The 18,480-nt window shown below is 39.6% G+C and overlaps 1 protein-coding gene across 1 annotated transcript in view; it reads left to right on the forward strand.

Annotated features, from left to right (window-relative positions):
- Positions 1-18,480, forward strand: part of LAMA3 (laminin subunit alpha 3) — a 172,196-nt gene that overhangs the window by 51,087 nt on the left and 102,629 nt on the right. Inside the window, exons 7-13 of the mRNA XM_054985871.1 lie at positions 1,443-1,558; positions 4,175-4,293; positions 8,488-8,578; positions 9,494-9,625; positions 10,501-10,563; positions 15,457-15,591; positions 18,091-18,228. Of these exons, the coding sequence (XP_054841846.1) occupies positions 1,443-1,558; positions 4,175-4,293; positions 8,488-8,578; positions 9,494-9,625; positions 10,501-10,563; positions 15,457-15,591; positions 18,091-18,228 (794 nt within the window). The remainder of the gene's footprint in view (positions 1-1,442; positions 1,559-4,174; positions 4,294-8,487; positions 8,579-9,493; positions 9,626-10,500; positions 10,564-15,456; positions 15,592-18,090; positions 18,229-18,480) is intronic.

Raw genomic sequence — 18,480 nt, forward strand, 5'->3', positions numbered from 1 at the left:
CTGGCCATCTTGAACATAAGTTTTTGTTTTATCTAGTCTTGTTTTTTTTGAGCTGCTTTGTTTATCTTTGTCTCAAAAGGCAGGATATGAACATTTTGGTAAACAAATACTTCTATGCTGGGAAAAAATGTGTAAAGTGGCATTAATATTTTTGGAATAAAGTTTGAGTGTAATGGAGCAAGATGCAAGTCCAGGAGTGCCTTAGTGTCCAACAAGGTTTCCAGAGTATAAGCTTTTGAGTCCGAGTCAGATATCTGATGAAGGGAACTTTGACTCTTGAAAGTATATACCCCATAAATCTTGTTGGTCTCTACGGTACTAGTGGAGTCAGATCTTGCTCTTCCAATGTAAACCAACATGGCTGCCCACCTGAAACTATTCCACTGTAATGTTGAAGAGATTATTGATGCATCAGCAACAAAAAGGCAACAGGAAGGACTGGCACACGTACTAAATGCAAAGGTCCTTCTTCTCAAAACATGAACAGCAGTCAACAATTCAGCAAGTAAATATATTAATCTGTTAATCAATTTCATGCAAAGTGCTAACATTCTAAGGTTGCAATAAATATATTTTCTCAAATTACATACAAATGATACAAAGCATTAATATATACACATACTCCCATTGGCTGTTTGAATAAAGAATTGCACATAACCAGTTTCATAACATGTCTGGAAAGATAAGGTTGTGTGAGTTTCTGCAGAATGCAAGTCCCTTTCCAAGGTCCGTGATATACACAGTAAGATAAGTCTTATGTTTTCCAAGTTTCCAAAGATGTAATCCTCAATTCAACGATGCTGTGAAAGGTTGGTGTGGAAAATATCCTACAATGACTGACGTTGTAGCCCTCGTGTTCCTTCCATGCACGTCCGAAACTTAGATGTGTGAACTGGATTAATTACGGCCCCTGAGAAAGCTTGGAATAAGCAAAACAATTCCTGCTGGCATTTTGCTGGGCTATTTAGAACATCTTGGATACGATATAAAGTAGGATATCGTTGAATTGAGGATTACATCTTTGGAAACTTGGAAAACATAAGACTTATCTTACTGTGTATATCACGGACCTTGGAAAGGGACTTGCATTCTGCAGAAACTCACACAACCTTATCTTTCCAGACATGTTATGAAACTGGTTATGTGCAATTCTTTATTCAAACAGCCAATGGGAGTATGTGTATATATTAATGCTTTGTATCATTTGTATGTAATTTGAGAAAATGTATTTATTGCAACCTTAGAATGTTAGCACGTTGCATGAAATTGATTAACAGCTTAATATATTTACTTGCTGAATTGTTGACTGCTGTTCATGTTTTGAGACGAAGGACCTTTGTATTTAGTAGAGATTATTGATGCAGCCTGACACATGGTTTGTATACACACTGTGTGGAAAAGACAAAAATAATCAAATAAGTAAGAATTGCTTAAACATCCAGGTATCAGTGTGCATGTCAGCACAACACATGTGGGGAAACCTGTGACCATTGCTGTGTTGGATATAACCAGAGAAAATGGCAACCTGCAACAGCTACCAGCACAAATCAGTGTGAATGTAAGTACATGAAAAAATGTTAGCTTAACAGTTTGGGGATATGTTTTATGGTGGATGAAAGGGAAGAGTACCTGGATAGAAGATTACCAAAGGTAAACAAATCCTGTGCTGAAATATTTCATCTAGGTTTTTGGGGTCACATGTGGGTTGGGGTCAAACTTGTTGGTTTTAGCTGCATCCCAATATACTAATGCATCTTTTCTGGTTTGCTCACCAGAGTAGATAGATGAACAGGGCTCCTAAATAATTACTCCCATTGTATCCAAAGTGAAATTACTGTACAAGCAATAAGATAATTAATTTGTGTAATCCCTAAATTGAAGGAGTGCATAAATTCACTGCAAATTCTTAGGGATCTGTGGACACAATATGCATTTATTTATGGCTTATTTGTGTCAAAGTACATCAGGTCTCTAACCTAAAAATTGTTTAATCAACTTTTGGTCCTATAACACAATCAACTTTTGCACAATCTAGTTTGATTTGGGGAGGGAATGTGTATTAAATTGTATTAACATTTACTTGAGAGAAACAAACTGCAATCCTAAGAAATTAGTGGGCTTAGACTGGAACAACTCTGTATAGGATTGCACTGAAAATGTATTAATAATGTGCAGGTTATCCAAGCCTTCAAAATAAATCAAAATTTCCAGAAGCTTTTTAAAGACACAACAAGATACCAAGCCCTGTCTAAACAGTAAGGAATGGGTACTGGATCCTCTGTTGGTTGGAGGTGCTGTTCATATGGGTATCACATTAGATGCAATCATTGTTTTTCAGAATATTTTATGGAATCTAGGGATGTGCACCCTCCAAAAAAATCCTAGAAATCCAAATTTGGGTTTCAGGGATCCCCAAAAACTCCTGGGTTCCTGAAATCCAGGAAAGATTCTCTAATTCAATTAAGAAGATCAGAGAATCCCAATTTATTTGGCCATTATTCCCTATGGGAAAAGCTATCTGGAAGGGGGGGCTGGGGGTAATGTTTTTTCAAGAAAACTCCACCAAATTTGCAGGGAACCTACTGCCGTCTGCCGTCTACACACACACACACACCCCGAGTTTGAGGAGGATTGGACCTTAGAGTCCAATTCTGTGGGCCCTGAAAAAGGTGTCCCCAGCCACACTCCATTATTCCCTAAGGGGAAAACTATCTGGGGTGTGCGTGTCATTTTTCAAGCAAACTTCACCAAATGTTCAGAGATCCTACTTCTTACTGACCTTTAATGACCACCCAAGTTCCTGGAAGATTGGGCTGCAGAGGCTAGTTCTATGGGCCCCTAAAGAAGGTACCTCCAGCAACTCTCCGTTATTTCCTACGTGGGGAACATTTCCAAACAGGCTCTCAGGCAGAAACACACAGGAGCAAGGCTGCCAGTGGCCAAAGGCACACTCCCAAATGCAAGAGGAAGCCCAACAGAACCAAAATGTATCAAAAGGACCAACACCAAATTAGAGAATCATGTCAAAACAGAATTCCACCCAAACCAAACTGAAGCAAAGGACACTGTTACAACTTAGCCCAGCTGTACCAGTGTCACAGATGCCAGGCAGACAAGAAGAGCTCCTGCACAGATTGGCCACTCACTCCCCCCTTCTGCCTCTGCCTCATTCCTGCTCCCTCACCCACTTCCCTACTGGAAAAAAGCAGAAGCCCAGGAAGGAGCCAGCCATGTTTCCCAGATTTACCTGGATTCATCTGTGAATCTGGATCTTGGTTCCCTGATTTGATTTGAGAAAGCCAGATTTGGCAAAAATCTGATTTACTCCGCAAATCCCAGATCCGGATTGCACAACCCTAGTGGATTCAATTGACTTGCTCCTCCCACCAGGGTGTGCTGCAAAAGAAAAGGGAAATACCTGCCTCCAATCACTGTGGAATCCTGTAACTTTAAGCCTTCCACTGTTGAAAGCAACTGGCAGGTTTGGTATCTCTTACAGTGCTTCATCTGCCTGCCCTCTTTTCTCTGCTGTATTATTGAACAGTGTCAACAAGGACCACTACAGTGCAGCAGGAAGGAGGACACACATTTGGAATCAGATAGCTCTTATGCATGCTTCTTAAGTAGCTTTCCTCTGAGCTTGGACATAGATCCAGAGGAATTAGCCGTGTTAGTCTGTAGTAGTTAGTCTGTAGTAGCAAAATAGTAAAGAGTTCAGTAGCATCTTTAAGACTAACCAACTTCATAGTAGCATAAGCTTTTGAGAGCCACAGCTCTCTTCATCAGATGCATCTCTTCGTCAGGTGCACCTGACGAAGAGAGCTGTGGCTCTTGAAAGCTTATGCTACTATAAAGTTGGTTCGTCTTAAAGGTGCTACTGGACTCTTAACTACTATGGGCTTGGAAGTACTAAGATTGTGAAGAAGTCATTTTATCTGTAAATATGCAGATTTTTAAAAGCTTTTTCTTCCCTATTCCAAGGTTTAGGAGATTATAGCAAGTGAGCATGCTTGGTAAGTCAACAGTGTCACAAGAAGACACTGTGAGTACTTTGTTGCTGCTGCTGAAAAATGTATTGCATATTCTCCTGAAATTTCATAAGCGTCGTTCCTTTGTGTTCTGCTGTTCACTTGCCCCATTGGTATAATTAAATCGAACCCATCTTTTCTCCCAGCCTGCAACTGCCATGGACATGCCAGTGATTGCTATTATAGTCCTGAGGCTGAACAACGTAAAGAGAGCTTAGATCTCTCTGGACAGTATCATGGTGGAGGAGTTTGCATCGATTGCCAGGTAAAATACACTTTTGGTTTTACAGGTTATAAATAAATATGAAACGGATGTTAGATAAATAACTGTTTATAAATAACTTTGTAATGGATAGTTTCAAGTTCCACCCTTTAGGAGCCTCAGTCAGTCACTTGTGAATGGTGGATTGCTATGTTGAATAGAGAAAAAAAATGAGTTTGGCTGTTTATCTGCTGGCCAACTGATAAAGTTGGGGTTTGTTGGATTTGGGTGGGAGAAGGCTTAAGATGTCTGTTGGTTAGGCAGGGAGTCCATAAGGGAATTTAGGTATTTTCAAGATAGGTAGGGTTTGGGGACTGTGAAAAACGGTTAGAAGCCTTTCTGTTCCATGGTATAAGTGTGAAGTAGTCAGATAAGAAACCTGGTTCATAACTGTTTTACTTTTTCAGGCCCAAGCTCTCCAGTAACTTTATTACTACGCCCCATTCTGCCATGAAGTTTGCTGGGTGGCTTGAGCCACTCTCACACACTCAGGCTAACCTATCCCACAAAGATGTAGTGGGGATAAAATGGAGAAGAGAATTATGTAAGCCACCTTGGATCCCTATTGGGGAGGAAGGCAGGGTATAAAGTAAAATAAATAAAATACTGTAGTTTTGAGAAATGGAGAAAAGGAAAACAAAGAAACAACCAAGCTACATGCATCTCTGACATGAACCTCTTTCTTAGTTGTTTTCATCAAGCTTACTGTGTGGTTCCTTCAAGCCTATAATCCCTTCATAATAGGCCAAGTGAATGCTGGGCGGCACCCCAAGTCCAGTCATCCCTCATTGAGGACTAGGACACTAAGCACTCCCAAAAGCCTCAATTATAAAAATAAAAATATTTTTTTTAAAAAAGAAGTGTGTAGAGTTTGAAATTTAAGTCCCTAGTTTCTAAGTCTGGAGACAGGGTGTTGTCACACTGTTCTCTGAAGAAAATTTGGGAAAAAATTTTACTGACTCAAAACTTTATGTTGAACCTAAACACACTCTTTAAGAATACATTTCTGTAAACAAGTGATATACGAAAAGTCATCACAGTTTTTTTCTGTGCAACCTATAATCCACTAAACAGTAAACTGACAGCTCCCTTACAAGAAATACTAAACTTCCCTGTCCTATCTTATTTCTCTTTATTGTAAAGCCATGTCAAGTCAGTACAAGCTTGCTCAACATAACTTTCACAGTCTTTTCTAAAAACCTGTGCCAGACAGATGAAGGGTCACATCTCTTATCCCTTGATTCGTAAAATAATGTGTTGGACCAGTAGGCTTTTCTGCTGATGAAAATGGGAGGAGGGAGTCCCCTTTGACCACCAAAAAGGATATGCTGGTGATTATGAGACCCATGGCCAAAAGTCATGTGGGATGGAAGCTGTGATAAAGAAGGGGATTGGGCTAGATGAGTGAAAAAAATGGCTGGATCCACCTAGTGAAAGACTGAACTGTAGTTTTAAACTACAGTTCAAAACAGAAAGAGAACAAACGGCGATGTAAATAATAGGAAAAAGTTAGGAGGATTAAGATATAGTATTGTTATGGCTTTTAAATCAGTCTTAAACAGGTCATTTTGGAATTGAATCCCAATTGATGCCTTTGATGCAATTTTTTTCTGTTGAATTCTGATTACAAAGATAAAAGATAAATCATTTATTTGTGCAAAATCTGTTTTAAACATTCTTTTAGAAAGAGACCTCAGACGAGACAATACCTGATAAGAGGGACATTATGAGGTATTGTTCCAGACAAATTGCAACATTATTTTTCTGTAAAAGAATTGAAAGGCACCTTGCATGTAGTTTTTTTTAAATTGCCAGCACCTTGCATCAGAGCACATATACATATTTAGGACGATGATTTAGTTCAGACAGATTTGGAGGACAGGCCTGCTATCAAGATCCCTTTTGGGTGGTACGTTCTGTGCTGGAAATGATGTCTGGAAACACCCTAACTTGAATGAGAATAAGCAGGAAATTGAGTGTTAAATCAAGCAGTCACTGATGGATCATGTTCCAGTTTCCTTCTCACACTATTTTCAGAAAAGGATCTCAGAAATACGATCGGATGCAGACATGATCCAGCTCCTTACCCATATATATATGTAATTCTGTGCCCAGAGTGGGGCTTATGATACGAGTTTCCTCTCATGTGTATAGATAGATGTGCAAATGGTCCTGCACACAAGAGGCAGACCGTTTCAAGGTATTTTGTCATCCTAAGCAAGGTACCATCTACCCTGACCTGTTAGTTCCTGAATGGCACATGAAAATTTAGCCCATCAATCAATACAGCCATAATGATTATGATCAGTAAGGGGAGGCAGGTCCATATTCAGTCAGCCAAGAAATCAAGTCATGTGCAAAATTGAGGGGGAAGGTCAGAAAAGAGTCTGTACCTGCTAACGCCCAGGATATGATTACAGGGCCATAGATCTGGATCTGGCCGGGATGGGAAATCTCATGTGTAAGCAGGGCTTTTTTTCAGTGGGAACGCGGTGGAATGGAGTTCCGGCACCTCTTGAAAATACTTGGCAATAGTGCATAAAAATAATATTATTTCAAAGAATCCCATGTGTTTCTTCCCCATTTCCCTCTTGAGAGTTCCGCCACCTCTTTTCCCAGAAAAAAAACCCTGTGTGTAAGTGACATGGAGTTCCAATATAGAAGAAAGGGAAGCTAAATATTATAAATAAATAAAATACCTCCAAACAGCAACTGGCCTTGCATTTGAAATCTGAAAATCAGAGGAAATGTGCAGAGTAACTGTCATGTGTTTTTTATCCACGTGCTCAAATAAAACCAGGTTGTGTGCCATATATAGTTGGATTTAGTTTTTTTAATTATTTAAAAGAGAAGGAAGGGTTATTTTTGTTTTCAATTTGATATTTCTGTATAGAGCTTCCTCTTTGAGTCTTTGCATGAAAGAACATGTTAGCTATTCTTCTTGGAACATGAAAGAGGAAAAGTGACTGCAGTCTAAGAAACATTGTCAAGGCAACTGATGATGATTGTTCATAATTTGATCTTGTGGAAATTAGGTTGGACAAAACTGCTTAACCATGAAATTTAATTATAGGTTTTCCCAACATAGAAACATGATGGGAAATCTATCTATGAATGAGCCATCTCAGCCCCACCCCCCAAACCTCGTGCCACCTTCAGGTCAGGTGGGCTGAGGCAAACTGGTCCCTGACTAGTCAGGAACCCCACTATGAATGGCATGATGGAAACTGGGGTATGATGTACAGAGATCGTAAGATTTGTCATTTTTCAACAACTCTGGCTTGGATCCAGCAATGTGCCAGCAGAAAGGTAAACAGGCTTAGTGGAGTTCTGCTTGTGCAACATTTTGTGCAACATATATTAGAGTGACCAATAATTGGCTGTGCAGGGCTCGAAATGCAAATGTGGACACAATATGCTTGACTTAAGCCACTCTACCATGATCTTTTTCTTGTGTTTCTACTTGTATAAGGCCTCTAGCCCAGGCAGAATTCTGTGCTGGGATCCAATCTAATAATGTATATTCTATAGTACTGTGACACATATGTCATTTTATTGCAAGACCTGCTTGTTGAACAGTCAATTGATTACAAAGTGATCAGTAGATGATCACATCTCTGCTGTCCAAGTAAGTTGATTTTACACTTTTCACTTTTTAATTTATTTTTTTTGCTTTTTGGACATTCCCTCCATTGTTTTGCAACCTAAGGGAATCATATAACATTGTTTTCATCGCTCTATCCCTATTTAAATGCAGAGAGAACAAAATGAGTGCTCTTGTATTATGTGTATTAAATATAAAGAACTCAGGAATTAATCTTTTAACAAAATAAGCATTGTATATAAGATTTTATTAAATGTTACCAATAAGACCAGATACTGTTTGTTGCTGGCACTCTGGCCCTATGTAAATCTTTTATTATTACATGGAAAGAATTCCAGGGATAGAAGCCAAGAATTAAACTTACTCTAGTTTAAGCATTTACATTAATCATTCGATATGTTTCATGGTAATGTAATGTAGTCCAAGATGACAGTTTTGCAGTGTAAGCAAAGCTTAAGGTACTGCTCTTCTGCCATATTTGCTTTCAAGTAGTGATGTATTTTAAAATGGCTGTATTCACTTTGTTTCCTGCTTGGCTATTCTTACAAATGTATTTTTCTGTTTACATTTTAATCTCACTTTAACCTGCCTAGCACAACACAGCTGGTGTAAACTGTGAGAGGTGTTCAAAGGGCTATTATCGTCCTTATGGTGTTCCAGTGACAGCACCAAATGGATGTATACGTATGTTACTTTCTTTTTAACTTTTTATGTTGTTATATGTAGCTAGCATATTTATAGTCTGTGGACTCAGAAGGGTGTCATTCTGCTTAGGATGTCATTGTTGGTATCTTTGATTCAAGATTAACACAGGGATAGCAAATTGCAGAAATTATAAGGCTGCTGCTGCCTGGCTTCCAAGATCTGCTTAGTAAGTAGATGGCTGACAAGAATAGCTGCTTTTACTGCTGTAGAAATATGCTAGGAAAAACTACACCTGCCAGTGTGTCCCTGTGCACTGGTACCAGAGCAACAGATCCAAGAAACTGGGAATGGAACAGAGTAAAAAAAGAATAGATCTTCACCACATTCCCTTCCTTGTGACAGTACCCACAACCTCTGAAAATTCATTTGTTGGGAGGGGGCTCAGTAATGTTGTGAGATGTAGCAAGAATTGATTAATACCATCCTCTTCTCTTGTTCCAAAACCCTGATCAAAATTGTCCTCTTGTAGCCTTTGTTTAGCATTAAAAGCTTGTCAAGAGATCAGATAATAGATCTCCTTAATAATTTGAAGTTTGATGCAAGAGTACAAGTTGATAAACAGAATCAGCTTTTTTTTTAAAAAAAGTTAGCAGCTAGCCATGAGCCAAGAAGACAGAGATGTCAGTCCTGTAAGAAAGCTCAGTCTCTGGCAGATAGTTACTAGTCATTTGTTTAACATAAGCTACTGTCAGTAGGAAGACTGTATATTAGCATGGTTAACTCACACAGCTCTCTTAAAGACATGAAATAATATTTCACCTCCAAATTACAGTATTATCTAAACAATGAAGCAGTCACAGTATAATTGAAATTGTTGTAATTACAATGGTAAACTTCAGGAATGAAAAAAAATAGTGTTGAAGAAAGCTTTTGTGGTGCTGTTTTCTTATTTAGCTTGCAGCTGTAATCCAGAACATTCTAATGGTTGTGAGGAAGGATCAGGTCACTGTTATTGTAAACCGAATTATCAGGGCAAGCACTGTGACCAGTGTGCTGAAGGATACCATCGCTTTCCTTTCTGTGACCGTGAGTACCAGTATTTCAAACAAATCTTTGAATTTGCATCCACACTCTTTTTTGCCATGCAGCGTGCATAATAGCAGCAGATATTTCTGTAATGTGAGATAAAGCAGGATTTCACAGTCAGCAGCACATCTGACCGAACGGGTGGAGGAGCAGAGTTCTATGAATTCTATTTTTAAACGTCCTCTGAATGAGAGTATAGGCATGCTCCTCCCCATTTTTGTTGACGTTTTAAGCATGTATAATGTTTGTTGTGATAGTATAGTACGGCATCTACTAATAGAATACAGTCCTGATAGAGTAAGAAAAACATCATTTTAGATTCTCACAGGGCAATCCTAAGAAGAGTTACTCCAGTCTAAGTCCATGGGTTTAGACTAGAGTAACTCTTCTTAGGATTTCTCTGTTAGTCTCTGCATTAGTAAAATAAGATAACCTCAGAAGATGTCCAATGACCTTCAATTATGAGAGAGAAGGTTAGGAGAGGGTCACTAGCTGTGGCAGAAACCCTGTGCCAGAAGGTGGAAGGTGGGCAGAGGTGAGTGGATTTCAGTAAGAGAGAGCAAGAAGAATGTGAGCCTGAAAGGGGAATTTGGGAAAGGGTGGGAGATGAGTCAGAGGGGTTGAGGGGCATGGGCAGGGAAAGGTGAACTAGGAGAATTGAGGGTAGGGAGAGAAAACCCCAATGAATGGGGACGTGGGGCAGCCAGAGTGTTTAGGGAGGTAAAAGAAAAGTGAAGATCACAATTTGGACTTTCATTCTGTTTCTTATCCCCCAATTCCTTGTGTTCTCAACTTACATTAATTTATATAAAACAAATTTGATCTATAGTGTAATCTCCAGCTATTTTCTTAATGTTTTTCCTCCCACTTAAAAGGGATTTCTGTTCATCCTGTTGGTACTCCAAGCCCTGAAGATCCTTCTGCAGGTCATATACTTGGCAAGTTCTTCTCTTTTTTGTCATTTATAGTTTATCATTTAATGGCAACCATAGGCGGAATCCTGAGAAAACTAGATACTATGAAGATGAGTTTCTGCGTTAGTTTTAGAGTTCCCTTTCTGCACTTGGTTACTTTTCTGTGCTTGTATATAGATGTCCAAGGATGGTGGGCTTAAATATGTAACCCTTTTGGATCAGAACATGTGGATCCTTCCCCCCTATGTTCCTCTGCTTTGCATTAGTATTTGTGATCTGTCACCAGGTGCTTCTGTCTTGTTTCAACACTAAGGGCTAAACTATGATAATTTGCTTATGAGTTGTCTCCAGGTTCATTGTTTTGATCAAAGTCACACATCAGTTCCAAGACTGTTGCTTTAAAAGCCTGAAAAGCTGATTTTGTTGATGATGGGCAGAATGGGTAGAAGAGGGGGCTCCTGCTTCCCCCTGCCTTTTAAAAAAACTCTACCTAGCCCTCCCATTTTAAAAGTCTTCTAGAAATTCTAGTTTAAAGATGACTGGTATTTAAAAATAGGAGCAGTTCTACACATGCACACACCTGCAAAGCAAGCTAACCTTTGCTTGTCAAGAGCTTGTCTATCACAAGGCTCCTCCATCATCCAAGGGCTTGTTTACTGCTTAGAGCTGAAAAACTTGTATTTAAAGCTGTGACTGGAAATTACTTGCATTTCCCTTAGCGATGAATTTGCTTAAGCTTTGTTCTTTAACAGGTAATATTGTCATTGCATAGACAGCACTGGGCCCCCTCTTTTAGTATGGTGGAGGGTTCCTTTTTCTTGCTTGTGTAATAATGCTGCTGTATTCTTCTTCCTTCTGAATGCGAAGATGGCCACAAACCAGGATTTTTTGGCTTACATTGTCAATTTAAGTGTTGCAATTCTTCTTTTAGATGCCAAAGTCAAATTCAGTACATGCGCCACCCTATACTTTAGAATTGAGGGTAATGTAAAACTCAAGACTGTTAAGCTCTCTTCCCACCCCCACCCCCACCTTAATTTGTACCATCCAGGTTATCAGTGCTATGACTCAGGGGTGTTAGGACAACAGTGATTGTGACAGAAGAACAGGACAATGCAGATGCCGTGTTGGGTTTCAGGGGATTGCCTGTGATAGCTGTGCAGCAGGGTATTTCCATTACCTTTTCTGCCAAAGTAAGCAGTCTTTCCATTTAGAAATATCAGCAGTCCCAGAGAGTTCATGGAAAATCCCTTAGAAATAAGGTTTGCCTTTTTAGCTGGCGCTAGAGAAACAGGATCCTGAATGAGTGCTTCTGCATAGATTGTACATGCCATGAAAATACATTGAGAATAAGGTTTATTTTAACTTCGCTTTTCTCAAACTGTTGAGATCTGTAGTACAGTTTTCACAATTATAATTTAAGGTGCACATCTGTCTGTCCTTCACCTGCTGAAATGACGGCAGCTGCAGAAAAAGCAGTCGCAGTTGCCACCCGGCATCCTACCCTCTCTTTCCCAGCCAGTAACACCGTGTTTTGGGCTGTGTTTTCTGAACAAGGAAGGCGTTTCAGAGATTTCAGGGCATCATTGCGTCCTTCCTTGGGATGATGTCACTGTCCACACTCATCTCCTGCAGTGCCAGAAGCAGCTAAAATAAAACCTATTCATTTAATTGTTCTTGGCTTTGGAAAAGCGAATTGTAGAACTGAAGATTTTCAAATAATTTTGGCTACAATTGTCTGCTTGATTACTTAAATGCAAGTCCTGCTAAAACTGGTTAAATAAATATACATTTATATATCACACGTCATGTTTTTTACTTTGTCTGAATAAATGTGAAGGCCTGTTGCAGAGGAAATAATTGCCAGTGTTCATCTATCTTGTCAGCTGCAGCAAAACCAAGAAAGAGTTTTGCAGGACCTTAAAGAGTAAAATATATATTACAGCATAAACTTTTGTAGACTAGAGACCACTGCAGCTGCATGGCAGGACCTCAGTTGGCAGATATGTGCACATTGGCACAAAGGGAAAAAAAAATAAACGGCGGCGTCGAAATGAAGTGAAATGCAAGAGGTGGGACTCGTGATGAGTCTTGTGCAAGGTTCAGTTGAGAATGATCATGCACAGCAGCTATTCAAAACAACAGTATTGGATGATAACACAATCTTCCTGAACTTGTTAGGCTAATTTATCACTTGTATAATACGAATCTGTTATTCTTACTGAGTTCTAACCAGGTAGCGTCTAGCTGGTTGATGAATCCAGTGCAGCCTTTCTAGAGGTTCTGAATGCTGCTGCTTAGGAATGGTATATGGAAAGCTGCCTAGGCATATGGGAGCTGCCACTTTCATCATGTTGTATGACTCTGAATGTGTGCCCTTTCGTGACCCACAAAGGCAACCACGGGAGTGGGGAGAATCCAGTCTTTGTCTTACAGTTACTGAGCATTACAAATCCTGATGGCATCCTCTCTTTTTACTGGCATGAGACAGCTCCACTAACGCAAAGCAAGGTCCAGCACATCGAGGGACTTGCCAAATTCAGTGTGGATTCCAAGAATGACTCCAAAAAATCTGCCACAATTCCATTTAAACCTGAGCATATAGTCCAAATTCAATCTACGGCAGAATTTAGTGGCGACTGTAGAGTGGGATTGCTATGCGGAGGAAGCAATGACAAACCACCTCTGTTCTGCCTTGAACATGCCTTGAAAACCCCATACTTCAGCTCACCATGAGTTGGTTGCAACTTGATGGCACATTCTTTTTCTGTTTTTAAAATGAAACTAATGTCTTTTAGGCTGTCCAATGAAAGAGATTGTTTCATCTTTGTATCCCCCCCCACCCACACACACACACTGGGCACATCTAGATAGCAACTCTTAGTTGTGCTGTTCATGGAAAGAGGCCACTGCCTCCCTTTACCCCTCTTCTGCTTTCCCCTATTAACTCTGTACTCCCCTCTAAAAGCCAGCTGTGCAGAGAGTCTACACTACTCCTGTAATCACTGTCTGTGGAGGATCAGCATTCTTGTTGGAATGAGAGTGTCAGCAACTCGCAATTAAGATAGCAATATGGTGGCTATGGGCATCACTAGAGGCTAGAGGTGGAAAAGTGAATTAGTTTCAACACTTTGCTTTTTTCCTTTTCTCTGCTGCAGAATATTCCTGTGCTCTTTCTTAATCCTAGTTTCTTAAGGCCACTGATGAACAGAAGGAGAATGAGGGAAGTTGATACTGAATAACAAAAGAATAAAACATTTAAAATAATGTACATATAGTTTTTTAAAAAAAGTTTGCTAGCATCTTTATTTCAGATTTCTGAACTGCATATAAAACATGTCACTGTGTGCTGAATGGCTCTGGTTCAGATATAGGCATGCACTTAAGAAGCCCTGCGTGTCCTATATATGAAATCACTTAACTCCTGGTAAGAGGAACACCAGAGATAATGTTTTAGGTTATCACCAGGTATTGTACACAAGTAATACAATTATGGAGTCTCTGCTTCCATTTTAAGTCTTTATTAATAAAACATAATTATTTAGCGATCTTAATATCAACTCAATCAATAGAAAACCATACCATCCATTATTACTACATAATTTATTAAAGGAGAGCGATTATAAGAGTCCAAAAAAGTATCCTACCAAAAGATATGAAAGTCACAGGCAAGGAGCCTCTTCTAGGATGAAGCTCCTGGTCAATTCAGCTTGATATATTTATAGGGTTTCAGGACTATCGCCTTACAATAGCTGTCTGTCCCACCTCAAAGGGACTCACATTCTTGGCTAACATTATCTTATAAATTCAAACACCAGACAAGGTTATCCATATTTGAAACATCTTAAAATATATAAAAATAGTTAATTCTTGCTACTTCTTATCTTAACCGAGGCTACGGAAATTTAGTGATTATATGTTTCTCATACATATGAATATTTTTTGGCCCTCCACCAATATATCTGTCCTTGAATAATAATGCTAGCTTCTATGAAGTTAGAGATTTCTGCCCTTTTCAGACACTCTCTGCACCTGAACCTTAGTACACTGTATATAGTGATACGAATTAGATGGCTCTTCTAAACTACATGAGACCATACAACTATGTTACTCCATTGGTTCATGCTCCTCTCCAAGGTTGTTCTATTCTAGGCCTCTAGAATCCCATTGTGGCTTGTAGTTATGGGGTCGGGCTAGCCCTGTTTTTGTACAAAGGAATCTTCTTTTCTTGGTCATATCCAGCAATTGTACTCCTATAGTTTTAGCTGTATCCATGACAATTGGTAATGGGCATTTCTAGGTGGCAAAATAAATACCTTAGTTTTGGCTATGTTTGTCCAATCATCTGGCAGTTTGTGGTGAATTTAAATTGATCAGCATTTTAAAATATACACTGAACATCACTATATTGGGTTAATAAATAACACAGCAGGAGTTCAAGTATATTAATCAATACTCCACCAGAGACAATAAATTCTTACTGTTGAATACCATCTAGGAATAGCATAAGCACTTACCTAAAATAATGTGGATTGGCTTTCAGGGTATCTTATCTCACATGTCTGGTCCTTTGAATGTCTTTTCTATAACTTGTGTATATTTTTAAAAGGCACAAGGGTTCTTATTTGGTTGTAAAATACTGGTCCCCTTTCTAATCCCTGGTCTTGAATAGCTTTCATATAGATGAATAAAATCGTTATATGCATTGTAAGTATTGACATTACAAGAACATAACTGATTAATTCATGGGCAGTTCTTACTGAAGATTGATTTACTCTCCCTGTTCCAGAAGAATTAGAATTAGAATTGATTTTCTTGAGTTTTGGTTCAGACTCTAAAGTGTATGAAAAGTATAATTTAAAGAATTTTTTCACAAATACCTGTAAGTATAATCATTTGTTGGTTTTTTGCATTCAGGGTGTACTTGTGATGCAGTTGGATCTGTCGACAGCACATGTAGTCCTCAGGGTCACTGTTTTTGCCACAGAAACTACGCTGGGCCACAGTGCGACCAGTGTGCTGCTGGTTATTACAGTTATCCCAGTTGCTTGCGTAAGTGACTAACCAATTTTCTTCTTACAGCTGGGATCAGTTTGGTGTAGCGATTAAAGAGACAGTCTAGCATGCAGGGGGCCTGGATTCCAATGTCTGTTTAGCCATAAAGCTGAATGGGCCAGTCACTCTGTCTCACCCTAACCTGTCTCAGAAGGCTGATAAAAACAGGTGGCGGAGAGCCATATGTGCTGCACTGAGTTCCTTGGAGAAAGGATGGGATAAAAAAGTAACAAATGTTCTTGCTATGTAGAAAATACTTTGACTTAACCTGTGTTGCATGGAAATTAAACTAGGTAGTATTTCTGCAGATTCCTTGCCTCACTGGCAGGTAGTCAACCTGATCAGTTTGTCCTCAGCTTGGTGTCTGTGTGCGCACTGTGTGCACATGTGCACAACACTTGGAATGGATTGAGTGCAATATATAACTGAATTCCTACACAAAAGTCACCTCTGTATAGTAATGTTCCTGCATGCTGGTTGCTCATACATCACATACTACTTACTTTGGTAACATGTAGTAGGAAGTTGCCATTGGCAAGATTTTCAGGGTATGTATTTTCAAGACTCAAACTCGCTTCTTCAGATACAAGTAGAAATGGAGATCCCTGAGCCTTTATATCCCAGTCAGAAGGTGAGAAGGGTGTTGCAATAAGCAAGTCAAGATGAAAAGGTGCAATGGTACAAAGTAGCTTGATTAGAGCAGAAATTAGCATCAATAATGAAATAAGAGTCCTAAGTCTCTATTCAACCCTGGAGGTTCCATTGTTCTGAATTTGTGAATTAACTCAAATTCAGCAATCTCGTGTTGTAATCTCCCCTTGTAGCTTTTCTGTTTGAGGACTAACACTGCTATCTCCTCTGAAAGTTTGAGGACTGACATTTTTAGGTCAACAATGGAATGTCCTGGAACTTTAAAATGCTTTTTTTGAGTGTTGTTATTTTTAATGTCAGATTTTACATCAGTTTATTCTTTTGCATTGAAACTGATGTGTTTGTCCAATGTAGAGAGTGGAAGGGCATTGTTGACACTTGATAGCATATATAAAGCTGAACAAATGAATGAATCTGATATAGTATAATTGGTGTTGTTAGGTCCAGCAGTTGTGTTGTTGGGTGAATATGGGGACAGAGTTGGCATCTTGGTTTATTGGTTTATCTATCTCAGAGTGCATGTCCATGTTAGAAAGTCCATGGTAGGAGCTTACTTTGAGATGAAGTCCCAGGTTCTGATATCAGTAGCTTAAGGGAAAGGTTAGAACCCTGCAAGAGCTGTTGTGTGGGATAACACTGATGGGACTAGTGACATGACAAAGTGTTGCAGATTCTTATGTAAAGGAATGACTCATCTTTGTGGCCAGGTATGATTGTTCTGTGGCAGCTTCAAAGCCAACACTGAAGAGCCAGCAGGGTGGGAGAAAGAATTTGACGTCATGGAGAGAGCCATTCCTGTTACCTATTACATTGTTATCCTTCTTACATAGAACTCAGAGTAGCCTATGAACACTTGAAAATGCCTTATACTAAATCAGACTGTTGGTCCATTCCAGTCACTATTGTGTTCTCAGATCGGCAGCAGCTCTCCAGAATATCAAGCAGAAGTCCTGAATGTCAAGCAGATGCTCTACCATTGAGCCACAGCCTCCTCCTCCTATTTTATTTTCACATCAACCTGTGAGATAGATTAGGCTGAACAAAAAGTGACTAGTCCTGAGTGAGTTCTATGGCTGAGTGGGGGGTCTGAACCCCAGCCTTCACTGTGTTGATCTAACGTTCCAACCATGACGCTGTGCTGCCTCTTTCGGTATAGCAGCTGCTCATGCAGGAAGCAGGAACGTGTCCTCCTTTTCCCACGTTTTGCACACCAGAAGACTCCTGGCTTCATGGTAACTGAAGCAAACAACCAAGTTAATATGAAAATAAAACCCCAGATTTGTCTTCAAAATGTTAGTTTCTCATTGTGAAAAAAACACTAACAAAACAGAATGTAAGCTCTCCACCTTGGAAGTTACAAAATTTTACTTTAAAAAATTGAAGTCTGAACTTTGCCATTGAAAACTGAGATTGGCTGAAGCTGGAGGCTTTGAGCAAGTTGTCACTTGAAGCTGAATGATTTGTACGTGTCAGACTTGCAAAAGGTCATCTTTGTGTGAACTTCTTTTTCCACCAAAGGCCCAAACTGTTCAGTGTTTGAATGAAAACCCTTAGTATAGCCCTCTCTTTTCTTAGTGAGATTTTCTGCTCTGATTTAAGTCCTTGCAAACAAGAGATGGTTTGTATAGAGATTCATAATCCTGTCTCTCCTAAAGGAGATGCTCAGAATACAGCAGTCACAGACCCCGAAAGAAGCAGTTCTTGCTGGATAGTACCTTCCACCTTTTATGAAGCGACATGAGCCCTGTGTTCATCTCAATTACAGCTATGCAGGAGAAGCATTCAGTAGGTAGCATCTGCCATGTAAATGCTACCATGTATTTTAAATCTGACATCTTTCTGCAGCTTGTCAGTGTATAGCCAGTGGCTCCTACCATGACACGTGCAATTCAGCTACAGGGCAGTGTGAATGTCGACCAGGAATTACAGGTCAACAGTGTGACAGATGTCTTTCAGCAGCCCATCACTTTCCTCATTGTCTAGGTAATATTACAAGTATTCAAGAGGCGGTCAACAAATTGCATGGACTTACATGACACAGAGGGGTTCGGGGAGCAATTCTAAGCAGGTCCACTTCAAAATAAATCTCATGGCATATTGCCTGGAAATATTTAGGACTGCAGCCATAGACAAATTTACCCCCTGCTGTACCTTGCAGTAACTTTTTTTAAAAGTACCCTTGCAAAGCGTTAGGCAGTTGGGCTTGAGAATGTGTCCATGCCTTGGGCAGTAGGC

The sequence above is a fragment of the Eublepharis macularius genome, chromosome 7 (assembly GCF_028583425.1).
Source record: "Eublepharis macularius isolate TG4126 chromosome 7, MPM_Emac_v1.0, whole genome shotgun sequence".
In the NCBI taxonomy this organism is placed as follows: Eukaryota; Metazoa; Chordata; class Lepidosauria; order Squamata; family Eublepharidae; genus Eublepharis; species Eublepharis macularius.